The sequence below is a fragment of the Pagrus major genome, chromosome 4 (assembly GCF_040436345.1).
Source record: "Pagrus major chromosome 4, Pma_NU_1.0".
Taxonomy (NCBI): Eukaryota; Metazoa; Chordata; class Actinopteri; order Spariformes; family Sparidae; genus Pagrus; species Pagrus major.
This window is the reverse complement of record NC_133218.1, coordinates 36,174,470-36,188,277: the sequence shown is the minus strand read 5'-3', so window position 1 is coordinate 36,188,277 and position 13,808 is coordinate 36,174,470. Positions and strand designations below refer to the sequence as shown.

Sequence of the window (13,808 nt, the reverse complement as noted above, 5' to 3'; positions counted from 1 at the left end):
ATGATTTCTCTGCAGGGAAACGTCGTGTCACCTCTGACTTCAGAGGAGCTGCCGGGCTGTGATTGGAGGAGAGAGGCGTGTGTTCCGGGCAGGAATGCGGCGCTCAGGTGGGGAGAGAGAGAGGGAGACACCCGACACAGCAGCACCGCGCTCACACGGCCGAGCACCGCGGACTGGCTGGAGCGCTGCACCCGGGGCTCAGTGCGCACATCGGTCGTGATTGGAAGGTCAAAAACCAGAAGAAACAGGCACCGGAGCTACCTGCTGATACAGGAGGAGGAGATTTATGGACACAAGTGAAGTCACCTGCCTGGAGGGACACAATTTTCTTGCTTTGTATCTGGAATAATGTGCAGCACGAGTGTGAATCACAGCTGTTGATTGTTACTTTTTGGGGCTTTACTCCTCCTGGATGTCTGGCACAAGATGCGTCTTTTTTTGCGCGCCCTGTGATTTGTTTTGGGGGGCTGAGTGGTAGGTCTGTTCGGATGGACGAGCTCTGCAGCTGAAAGTGACAACAAAAAGGAAAAAAGTTCATGCAAAGTTTCCCTTTTTTTAAAAACGAGAAGAATAGGAAGGAGGAACCCGCAGGATATGGATGGTGTTTGGTCAGACAGCCGTGTGGCTGGGATGCACTGTGCATCTGAGCCGCGACGTTTCTCACCATGATCCGGGAGCAGAACCGCACCTGACGACCGATGTACCTGAACCCACATCCACAAGGATCTACCATGTCCTCAGTACTGACGAGGTAAGACACTGGGCTTTAAATTGTGTCTGTGGTTGCCTGCAGAAAGGAGAGCATGAGAACTGAATTAAGGTGATTTATGAGGAGTGTTCAGGCTGGATGGGATGAGATCAGCTCCAGAGACAGGTTGAGGGTTTCTTTCTTAAAGAGTGGAGGCTGTTTGTACTCCAGAGTTGCATTTCAGTGGGGAGGAAATATGTGGTGGCTTTTAAATATTTACCTTGAGTCATTTTGCTTGCGAGGAGCTGCAAAAGCTTTGAACATTTTTTTGCAGTACAGTGAAGGATGGGAGGTGATAAATTCCAGGGACAGCTGAGTTATTCTCACCCGGTTGGAAGCTGTTTGTTTTGTGGGTCACTTCATCACAAGCGCTGAAGGGAAAAGTGATGGTTCAGGAGTTATTCTGGGTACATATTTGCAACCTGGAGCCTGTGTGTCATCCATTATTTGTCATTTTCATCACAAACTCGAGTTTTCAATAATCCTGCTGTCGCCTGTGCAGTTGTGTGTGTTTGCTCTGAGGGCAGAAGTCACATCCAGCCTGCTGTAGGCCACTTCCTGCCCGTGGGGTGAGGTAATCCTCCTGCCACACAGTATCTGTGATATTGCAAACTCCTGGCTCTACATTCCACTCATCCTGCTGCACTACCTTTATCTCCTAAATGTCACCGGCTATAAATACCCAGCTCATATTTTATCTAATCCCGTCCCTGCAGCAGAGAACATGAACACAGGCGACGGCAGAGCGTCTGAATCTTTTGCTCAAACTGCAACATGAAGACTTGATTCTTCTGGATGTCTGTCTTGAAGGATAAATTCACCACAAAAATGAAGATTCAGTCCACAAAACATTTCTGGAGCTTCAGAGCAAAACAGAGTTTGCAGCAGTCTCCTAAACAACTGAAGTAGCTGGGGACTTGTTTTAAAAAAACAACAGAAAAAAACATTAAATGACTCCATAAAGCTCATCTGAAGTAATCCAAGTGTCCATAAGCCCCGAGATCCTAAACTGATTTTAAAAGATGTTATTTACACCCTTTTTTAAGCTGTAGCTGCAAAGCTAAAAGCACACCTTTTTGGAAGTTGGTGCACGACCTCGGCCGGACATCGATGATGTAAATAACGTCTTTTCAAATCAATATCAATAAGGGATCTCAGGGCTTCCTGAGACTTGAACTACATCAGACAAGCTGTATGGAGCCATTTTATGTTTTATCATTTAGTTGTTTTACGTTTTAAAACAAGTCGCCAGCTGCTTCAGAAAGTAACTGAACATATAAGAACTCTTCTTCTAAGGAAAGAGTGTCACATCATGGCGAGACTAAAGATTTTATAAGTGGGCAGTGCACTGAACTCTAAAACAGTTGTATCTGAACATGATCAGGTGGACCCGAAGTGACCGCACCATCAGAAGATCAATACATCAAGCTTAGCTCCCTGACAGATAGAAAAAAATAAAATAAAATTTTTAGGTGAAATTATCCTTCAGAATCATAAACTTTAATTTACCTTGTTTTTGTCTTTCCCTCTCAGTTAGCTGACATTTCCTACACGCTGCACCTCAGATGTTACCGTGTGCTTTTCCCTTTTATGGGCTGCATTCGATGTTAATGTGTCAGGAGAAATGTGTAGGCCGTCTGTTAGGCGGACCGCTGTCAGCCCGGACTGATTTGGCTCAGGGCACATTTTCTGTCTCTCTGATAACTCTTTGGAGGAATGTTTGTTTGGGAAGGAGCCATCCGCCCCATGAACAGATTTAATCTACTTACCATGGTACGCTGAGCATATAGCTTCAAAACGAGGACTCTAATTAGGCGTTACATGCAGTGATGTCACTCTCTCCTGCGGGGAGGAATTTCAGTCCTTTTTCTTCCCCTCTGAGGACTTCGAGCACAAGAGAAGGGACATCATTACTTTAAGAAAGACTGTGTTAATTGTCAAAAAACTGACTTAGTGCATTTTTTTGTGCTGAAAAGCTCATTTTTTACAGATGTATGATCACGTGCACTTTCTGTGATGGGCCCCAGATGTGCACACAGCTCATGATCCACAGTAAAGTCACAGAGTAGAAACTAAAAGTTCAGTTAATGAAAAAGACCTAGGGTAGCAGATTAATTAAAAGTGGTTCAAGGTAAAAAATAAATAAAATAGATTTCAGTCAGAGCACAGACAGTTGCAGATGTTTCTTGATACCCCTGAGCCTCAGTTGCGATGTGTAAGACGCCAGTCAGGGACGAGTCACAGCTGTGGTGAACTCAAAATGCTTCATTGTCTCATTGTTGGAAGATAAAATGAACCACAGTTGCTGAATGCATCCAAACTGACCCAGAAGATCTAATATGGAAGAATTCTGCATTAAAATGTCTAAAAACGACTAAACCTTTGTCATGTATCACTTAAATTGTGTATTTATATTATCTTAAATGTCAAATCCACAAGTTTACTCAAGGTTAAGGTGCATTTCAACTTCCGGGAGAGAATCGGAGAGAGAGGGAGGAAGTCTGCGAACATGAACATAAAGATATTAACTAAACTAAAATATGACCTCGTCCATGAACATGATTCATGTCTGATAGACTTTATTGAGCCATGGTGGTTGTTTAATGGTGTTTTTTCGGCCCAAACAGCCTGATTACATTACTGTAGGTTCATGAAGTAAAGTACATTTCCCTTCCAGCTCCAGTCAGCAGTCGACATAACAGAACATAAACACCCGACAATGAAGGTGACCTCAACGGATCACTGCTGCAGTCAGGTTGATAAACAGGAGTGAATATACCCAAAAGTTTGAGAGTAATCTCTGAGCTCTCCTCTAAACAGCTCCGGATCAGAGCAGAATCTGATGTGACTCCGGGTGTTTATTCCTCCAGAAGGTCTGGATCTAAACCAGACTCTCTTTTCCAGGTTTATATATTATATCTTTAAGATCTTCTTAAAGTTTTTGGGATCCTTGACTTGTTGTCCAAAAACAGATATTTTCTTCCAGAGTTACTCATCTTTTCTACTGACGAATCAACTGGAACAGTTTCATGTCTATTCAAGCCTTGAGTTGCTCACTTCCAGTGAGTAATCCCGTCACGGATTTCTCAATAACATCGCACAAACTTCTTGAATACAAAACCTACAGAGGAGCAGATGTTAAAACCAAGATCTCAGTCAATGAATATACTGTGGACCCAATAAACTTCTGGTACAGATTCAGAACCAGGACGTTTTTTATACACTTTTGTTAATTTCTCCGGGAATAATGGAGACAAATTCAGGTGGCTGGTATCTATCAGTGAGTACAACAGGCTGCAGACTACATCTGGTGAGCTTCGATTACGGTTCAGCAGTTATCTGTGTTTTAAAGTCTAGAGTGATACATGTTGATAATGTTTGATATTGGATTAGGCCTGATTGAGCTGAAGGGGATGTTGGGCCTTGGTGGAGGTTTTTCTAGTTTTCTGATGATTCAACTAGATGAAATGCATGTCCATTCAAGCCTTCAGGTGTTTAAACTTACCTCCAGTGAGTAAACCAATCACAGATTTCTCCCCTAACGCCAGAATACAAAACCTACCGAGGTCCAGATGTTGAAACCGAGGCCACAGCTGCTGAATTTATTCATACTGACGAATACAAAACCCAGGAATGGGAGCAAAGAGCAACAAGGGATTGAAGTCAGTAGCACACTGATTCTTCTCAATGGGATTTGGACATGTCACAGTCGGAAAAGGCTACAGGTTAAAATTAAATGAATTATGTCTGAATTCCATTCAGCTGCTTCGGTTCCAGGATCCTGGTGTTCGTCATGCTGGCTCACTCAGACCCGTGGTTATTGTAATTAATTACACCTGTACTTTTCCTACGATGACAAATCAAAATGTCTGCAGTTAAAAGGCCGACTGTTGCTGTGGCTGTGGACTGTAATTGTTCTTCAGGGAGGGTATCAACTTTTGACAAGCGAGAAACGGACCGTAATGTTCTGCCCCGGCGACAACCTTTTGTACTGAACAGGTTCACTTCTGCTCTACCTTTTGTCTGAGTGTCTACACCCTGGAGCGATTCCAGTCGGTAATCCAGTCAAAGATTTATTAACCACATAAACTCTTATAATACAAAACCTGCAGTCCCGCAGCTGTCAAACAGAAGGTTAACACATGGTGAAGGCTGAAAACCACCATCTCCTGCATGTCATGTTCCTCTACAACATCCTGATCATCCAAGTGCTGGTTCTGGGTCACGTTTGAACCAGGTACTGAACATGAAAACAACAAAGTCAGGCAGTGATCATACTGACGGACAAGGTTCAGTCAGATAAGAGTTTACTGCTCCGTGTTTGTGTCTCTCTGCACAAACCCGACGAAAAGCCTCGTCTTTTACTGTTTGAAAGGATTAGGGCTGCGGTTGTTACGCAGTTACTGTCTTCCTGCGTCTGTCAGCAGGATGTTTTTTAAAACCTCGTGCAAGAATTTCCATGAGATTTGATGAATGTGTCGGCTTCGCGCCAAGGAACAATTGATTTGGTCTTGGTGGAGATCCAGATCTGGGATTTCTGCCTCTGGAACCATTAATGTTTTTAAACTGTAATTATGAAGCTGATGGAGACAAAAAAAAAAAAAAACATTAGAAACTCCCAATCCTGCGGGTACATTCACAGCTAGGTGTGAAGCAGTGCTGGAATGTATCTAAGTACATTTACTTAAAGGGTAACTCCACCAATTTTACACATTCAGGTGCGTTTTCAGGTCTTGTGAAGTACCACTAGATACGTGAAGAAAGTAGTATTGAGCTGTTTGTGGCTCCAGAGGAAGCTGCAGCTAATCTGATAAATTGGCTCCACTGATGTCGCTGAGTGGCTAAGTTGCATTGTGGGTAATCAAGCACCAGGCTCAGCCAGTTAAAAAGAAGCAGGAGGAGATTTTTCTCTAAATCATTTCATTTTTGACATCATATTTTGTGGTGTTGACGCTGGAAACAGGACCACTTTTGTCCACAGGGGCCTCCAAAATCAACAAAAGATAAAGTTCCTTGTAGCAGCTTTAAGTAGAAGATCTGAATACTAAAATTATGTTCACTGTGGTTCATTGTTGCCTGGTAGATGTTTTATGCTCATTGTTTATCACGTTTGTTTTGTTTTATTACTCATCTCTGCCCGTTTCTGATGTTATTAGACCATGACTGTAGATGACCTGAGAGGCTCTGCTTCAGTCAAAGTGGCTGTGAAAAGATAATCTCATAATCCCTGAGGTATGACGGTGTACCAAGTTTGTTCTCCCTGTCGTGGAAGGAGCGAGTTGAGTGCAGCGAAGCGAAGGGGAAGGGACCACGGTTGAGCAAGAGGCAGAGTCTAGACATTTTGGCAACAACAAAACCAACATCACGATACCAACGCCTGTCTTTCATTCAGTGATTCACCGCAATCCTTTCTGGGTGTTCTGTCCGAACATACAATAGTGTTTCATTTCTTTTTTCCTAAATGTTTTACTACGTCTTCAGGAGAAGCAGCTGCTGAGGCACAAAGACCCTCCGCTTGTGTTCAAAGAGGCTGTTTTGGTTAATGCATGCTGACCTACGCCTCTGAGCGCTCGATTGTTGCTGCCTCATTCATAGTCAATACAGATCCAGGGGTCAGAGCTGACCGCAGAGCCCTCACACTGAACATCTGTTAAAGGTTGTGTCAATTCATTCAGCAGCGTGCTCCATATAACCATCAGACCCTCCACCAGGCTCTCCCCAAACGCTGGGTGGGTCACAGCTAAATCTCTGGCGGGGTCAAAGGTTAAGACCGGCCCCTGGTTGGAAGACGTATTGCTTTTCCAAACTTGGTGGGTGTGCAGACAATTGTAAAAAGGACGCCTGTGGGTCACCATACAGAAACACTCAGACCCTCACTAAGAAGCTGAAGGAGCAGAGATCTTCAGTCAGGTGTCTCCTGTGTTGACATGACTCACACCTTCCCGGAGGTCGAAGAACACATTCTCACCTGCAGCGCACTTCAACCGGAGCGCGATAATGGCTTCAGTGTAATCGAATGATAACAGCATGGAGCTGTTGTTTATTTGTGCAGGGTGGGACTGTGAGAGCTACCTGTCTGTCAGGGTGTGTTCAAGCAAAGGTTTGCGAGTTCAGTCGTTACAGAGGAATTATCAGCGAGGGGTGGGGAGAGTTCAGCCTCTCTGAGCTCTGCTGGATGGAGGTTTGTTTTCCATCTGACTCTCTTCATGTGGGAAGATCGCACTTTGTTCACATGTCAAGTGGGATTTTGGTGGTGATCTTCATATTGGACTCTCATCAAGAGGGTTTCTCGAGCACAAGAAAGTGTTTGTAAGGGCTGCGACTAGAGATTATTTTCAAGGTCATTTTCTCAACAAGTTGATAAAAATGTACGAAAATAATATTTCCATTTTTCCATATTAAGGAGATTAATTTGATTGTTGGTAACTAATTGATTTATTGTTACAGCTCCAGTGTTTATCCACGCCAAAACTACGAAATCCTAAAAAATCACCTTATTAAAAATAAATAGATCCAAATCTGTCTCAGAATACACAGTGGTAGGAATTTTTCAGTATGTAAACTTCTGTGTGGAGAGACAGACACGAGGGACAGTCCATGAAAATATGAAAATATAGTAAATAGTGAAAAATTACGTCTCTATATATCTTGTTTTCTCAATCCAAAATCCAAAGATAGTCGGTTTACTTCGACAGACAACTAAAAAAAAACAGAAATTATTCCCATTTGAGAAGCTAATATAAGAGGATTTTTAGCAATCATTAATCTATTGGTTGCCAACCATAAAATTAATTGTTTACTATTTGATTATCGATAAATACGTTTGAGTAAGTCTTTAAGAAAAAAAGTCAAAATTCTCTGATTCCAGCTTCTTAAATGTGAATATTTTCTGGTTTCTTTCCTCCTCTGTGACAGTAAACTGAATATCTTTGGGTTTGAGGACAAAACAAGACATTTGAGGACGATATCTTGGACATTTTTTGGACCAACTTACAGTTAAATTAAGAAAACAATCAACAGATTAATCAACAATGAAAATAATCGTCACATGTAGCCCGATGATGAATTAATCGATTATCTGGTTGTTAAAGTTTCGCTTCATTTTAACTAAACTCTGTAAACTGTTTTAAGATACTCGGCTGTAACTAACATGCAACAGTTAGTTGTTTCACCTCTACAGGATGTTTGAGTTGTGACGAGCTGCTGCGTCACTCGGAGGAGAAAAGATGAACAGAGCTGAAACACTACAGATATATTTTCTGGGGGTCGGCTGAGATGAAAGCTCGTCTGATCATCTCATCATGTGTTTGATGATAAGAGCAGCTCGGTGTTAATTGTGTCGGGTGGGGCCGGTGTTCTCTCCCCCTCCTCGGTCATCAGAGCGACTAATGTCAGTCAAAATAAACAACTAGTCTCGTATTGATTAAAGCCATTTCCCTCTCCCTGCCCCGGAGCTATTCACTAATGTGCTGCTATAGTCTTAATGAGAGCAGGAGGAGGCGGACTGACCCCTGCTCACCTCTGTAAGGGCCCCTGCAGGGAGGGGGGGCCAGGCAGTCAGTGACCGGAGCTGCTGTCTTTTCATGTTCAAACCCTGAAGCCAGACATCAAGAAGTGAAACTGAGAGAAACGGCTTCGTCTTTGTGGGTTACGTTAGTTAGACTGCACCGGATGTCATTTTTTACGGTATATTTAAAGCTTCTATCGAGGTGTTCGTGAGGCTTTGAATGTCAGTCATCAGATTTTATGACACCATCACCCTGAAAAACATCCTCAGTTTTAATAATGTGACGTTTTGTTGTTGTGGTTATATAAATGTAGTTTATGGCGCTGTTTGGTCGCTTCTCGGGGCAGATTGCTTCCGCCTCATAAATAAAAATGGGTTCCTTTGTGTGCTTAAACAGTTTGACCACAGTGAAAATGATGCAAATAAATATGGAGTATTTCATTAGGTAAAAACATGATCATTCTGGAAATTATTACATCTATCTTTTTTCAACAAATCTTGACTCTTGGACTTCATAAGGCTCTGGAGTTACAGGAAATGTTTGGATCACACAAGTTGGTAAAACAATCCTACGTAGCCAAATATTATAATACTTATGATATTAGTGTAGCTTCATCTTTTTCTTTTTCTTTAGCCTAATCTAAAAACTTGGTGTAGGCGAATAAACTTTCTGGGCCACTGTCAAGAATAATCAGCTCTGTTGATTCTGTGTCGTCTGGTGACGTGCCGTGTTGAAACCGTAGAAATAATCATCATATTTATTTGAATTCTGTAGACAAGTGTGTCAGGATGATGTGTGCATCCCGCGCATAGTTCAGCTATAAAACCCCAGCACACGCGGAGCTTCTCTCCTGTCAGCTGTTGATAGTGCTGTCAGAGCTGGGCCGAAGGCAAGAAAAGTACATGGTTAGGTTTCAGAAACACGATGTTATTTATGTAACTTCAGTTATGCACATATGAACTTTTGTTACGTTATGTACGTACGTGATGCCACTTTACTCCCTTACAAAGTTAAAATACTGCAGCTCACCGTTGACTTTTGGTTTCGTTTAGGAAAAATACACTCTGGTAATGTTGTCCACATTTGAAATTACTCAGAAAATATGTGTCATTGATTTAAAGTTGAGGAGGTCAAACTTTGCAAACACAATGGCCCTTCTGTCATGAAGCTGAGATGTGGGAAATAAAATAAAGTCTGAGTGAAAATGGTCGTTAAGAAGCCTGTTGCCTCTTTCGGTCAACGTGACCTTCCTCGTTCCACTGATATAAATTCCCCCATGTAAGGCCAGGACGGGAGCTGAAGGGAAGGGCTTGCTCAGCCAAGTGTGAGGGAGATGTGTATCGTTTAATTGGACAGGGCAACTACTGACCTGGGACCGAGCCAACAGCCAACTCCAAAAGCTCTGGACCAGCTCTGTGTTTACGGTCCAGGGAGAGATAAGAGAGAAAAATAACAGCCCGAGAGAGATAGATGACAGACGGACTGGAAGCTGACGGACTGAGACGTGGGAGAGAAGGTCAGGGCAAAGGAAACAGAGAAGATTGAGTTGTTCTTCATTCAACCTGTCGTACAGATTTTTCCTCGCAGTGTATTAATGAAAATGACACCTCCAGTCACACAACAGACTCGTTAAAGATGACACACCGTCAGTAAAGCAGTGCCAGGAAGCAGTCAAAGAGAGGGGCTTTCCAAGAATCGCTAGCACTTCTCAGAAACGAGCGCTCGACCTTTGATGAGTCAGAAGAAGAAAAGGACGGAGAATCCACGTCTTACCGCTGCCTCCAGGTAAAGGAGGAGGTGAGGCAGATCGTAGAGCAAACACAAAGCACCTCCGTTGAGGTCTTACCTGGCAGCACCTCAGAGGTGGCTCACTGTGTTCGTACGACACTGCTTGTAATTGCTTTTGACTCAGTTTTTGATATGCCAAAAATATTCAGCCAATGTTGAGCTTTTAGGTCATACATGAGGATGACAATTGACCTTTGTATTTTTTTTTTATTGTATTTTTCTTTGCAAGTCTACATCATGGAGAGCCGGTGTATCCAGATGTTTACACTAACTGAGCTCTTATTCAGATTATTGGTGACCTGAAAAGGCTTCATGTAAACTCAGCAGGTGATTCAGTTTTTTTAGCATCTTTTCATGCAGCAGAGGTCAACAGTGTGACCGGGCTGGATGATGGGAGTTGGGGTTCAGTCAGGCAGCTGTGTGGGAGTTAATAAGACGCTGCTGTGGGTGGGGGAGCAGGGCAGGGGGAATTAATGATACTTGCTGGATGGGGGGGCATTCCTGACCTTGGCTCCTGCCCACAGGGGATCGCAGTTGTGTGGCAGCTTATTTGTGGATATTATCAATGACCTAAAGACCTCGGCTGTTTGAAGTGTCAGTCGTGTCTTTTCTTTCGGTTTCCTCTCAGTCCTTTCTTTCTCTTCTCAAACACCTCTGCTGTAACAACTTCTACATCTTTGTGCGTTCCCGTGTGTAATCCATGTAAAACAGCGACTGACATGCTTGTTTCTCTCCCTGTCCCCAGGAAGCTGACTCTGTGCCAGGCCCTGACCTTTGTCCTGCTGCTGGTCGCTCCCGTCTGCCTGTCGTCCCCACAGAGTGTAAGTCTGACCACCACACATCAACACAAGTCACTGCATGGCCTCGACAGAAATGCCTCTGCTGGGTGTCAACACTTCCCACTATGTTGAGCCTGGATTGATTGTCAACTTCAACTCCTTCAGATGATGTAACCCGACGCTGAGTTTAAATGCACATTATGTCATTTCTGCCACTAGAGGTCTCTCAATAGTCCCTTTTAGTTAGAAAATGCGCCACATTTGCAGCCAGGTAAAGGCTGCAATCTGCCGTCTTGTCTATGCGAAACAGAGGTGTAATTTTCCTCCTTTTCAAAAAAGTCTGACTTCCGCTTCTAGGATGCAGCTGAAACGTGCCGTGGTGCTGCTGATGAAAATGTGAGCATTGTCCAGAATGGACGCGATTGGCTCCGGTGGCCATTATCTCATCTGTTTTACCTCAGGATAGACTGAATATTGGCCTGACCTGTTATCGGGTCCAGTATTCAGCATTTTTCTTATTATCAGCACCATGCATGAGCGTCAGCAGCATGTGCATGATTGCTGATAAAACAAGTTAATTATTGCACTAATTAGGCTCTGATGCAGCATCCTCTCTCTGTCAGAAGTCACTCACTGTCCACAACACTATCTGATTGGTTACACATCACAAGTCAGCCTATCATCACCGAAAAATCTGAATTTGCAAAGTAACTTGGAGCTAAATTATGAAATAAATGTTGTGGAGTGAAAGTATAAAAATAAATATTTACAGTAAATATAAATGTGCTAAGATTTGTATTTATACTGCAGGTTTATTGGTTCCAAATATCGGTTATCTTCCTCCTTGATTACTAATAATCCGTATCGCTATCAGCCCTGAAAACAATATTTTAGTCGATCCCTAGTTTTAACGTTGGAGGAAACTTACGTAAGTACAAAATTCACCAAAATATATAACAAAGTTTTCCAGAGACTGCTGGAACTAAGGATTATTTTCATCATCAATGTATTAAAATAATTGTTCGGTGAATGAAATGTGTTTTGGTCGACCAAAAGTCCAAAATTAGTTATTTTAATGTGGGACACCTCTTTCACAATACACATCATCTGATTCATTGCTGTTATGAGATTATAAACTGAATAACATTTAATTGATTAAAGTTTAATCAAGCCTTAATGAGTCTGAATGTCTTTATTAGGTATATTTGAATTATTATAACGGAGCTCTGTTCTCATGTAGGTTGTTAAGGAGTTCAGTTGTACACAATAAGTCCGTCGGCAGCCACAATGTCAACCTTTGTGTTGTGTTGTGTAAATATACGAAGCTAATTGCTGGATGACAGTGTTTCAACAAGCGCACCACGCTGAATCTACACACAGGTCTTTGTAGTTTAAACCTGTCAGGGCTCAAGGCTGTTTCCCACAGCCTCCCCCTCCAGCTTCTTCCTGCCTTTCTGTCTTCTTTTTCTTACATTTGACAGAGTTAATTGTTGTGATTAAGCCAATTTGTTCAGAGGAAAAACCCAGCTCTCAGGTTCCAAGAAGGAAAATTCAGCTCATTTAGATAATAAACCAATCACGGCCCGTCAGATGTGAGCAGGTCAGCCGGTCGCTGAGGTCTGGGAGCGTTCTGATTGGATTGTTTTTGCAGCGTGTTATTCTGTCTTGAAAATGTTCCTGTAAGGTCTTTCCACGCTCTGATTGCTGCTGCACCACCTTTTTCTGCTGCAGCGTCCATCTTTCATCACTGTTTGTCTTGTTGTCAGGCAGACGCCCCCCCCCCAAAAAACCTTCCCCCAGGCCCGGCTGGAATAACCCGACAGAGACAGAGATAGGTCAGACGTAGCCCGCTCCGTCACATCAAGCACAGGAATGTAGTGACGGGTCAACACACTCACCATCAGTTTCTCAAGTTTAGTTGTTGGGAAAAACAGTAAACCAGTATCACACTGGTGACATTTAAACAGAAGTAATGACACTGTGGGGAAAACAAAGTCGGGCCACTTTTAAAGAGTTGTTTTAGATTACGGAAACATTTTCTGCATCGAGTCATCACCACAGCTGCACTGGCAGTGTCTCTGTTGTCGACAAAACAAGACGAACAGGCCAAATGGTTGGATGGATTTTCTCCTTTTGAGAGTGATGTGAACACAATGGCTGTCAAGTGTACACACATTTTCTTTTACTATTAGTCACTTTTCCTTGCTCTCATGGGATCACTTGGTCTAATTGATACATTTTGGTCAGCTGTCTCGTAGCCTGAGCAGTTGCATGGTCAGATTTACCCCTGGATATTATTTGAGTAGTATTTTACATGTTGAGGCTGCTGTGATATGAAACGTCTAGGTGACTTTATTTATACCTGCAGGTAGATTTGGTTTGCAGTGGAAGGAGACAAAGCAGCTGTCTTGAAAAACATGATAAAAGTTCTCAAGGATATCTAAAAACAACAAGACCTTTGCCATATATATTGTTGAGTTGTGTCCTTACATGATCTCCAAAGTTTCCAACAATGTTCAAACCAGAGAAATCCACAAGTTTACTCAAGATAACGGTGCGTTTCAGTTGGTTGCCTGTGAGGAGGGAAGTCGAATGAGACTTAACGTAACGTGAATAAAACTTTAAAACATTACCTTATCCTTGAACATTTGTGCCTGAGGTATAGATAGATAAGTTAAGCCGCAAGGTACAGAGCAACAGCACGAACCGAGGGTGTGTCTGTGTGCTTAAATTCACTGTTGCAGTCAGGTTGATAAACAGGAGTGAAGATAAATCCATTTTTTCATCCCAAAAGTTAAAAAAGTCATCTCTGAGCTCTCCTCCCGTCGGATCAGAGCAGAATCTGATGTGACTCGGGGTGTTTATTCCTCCAGAAGGGCTGGGGTCATTTACAATACATACAATAAATAAATAAACTTCAAAAAATGTTTAAATTGTTTAATATTTATGATCAAATATTAACTTAAGTAATAAAATGATCAGATC

General features: G+C 42.6%; 1 protein-coding gene across 1 annotated transcript in view; it reads left to right on the top strand.

The window, feature by feature from the left end:
- The first annotated feature begins 205 nt into the window (after window positions 1-205).
- Window positions 206-13,808, top strand: part of adamtsl5 (ADAMTS like 5) — a 33,610-nt gene continuing 20,007 nt past the window's right edge. Inside the window, exons 1-2 of the mRNA XM_073463794.1 lie at window positions 206-751; window positions 10,790-10,865. Of these exons, the coding sequence (XP_073319895.1) occupies window positions 699-751; window positions 10,790-10,865 (129 nt within the window). The 5' untranslated portion in view covers window positions 206-698. The remainder of the gene's footprint in view (window positions 752-10,789; window positions 10,866-13,808) is intronic.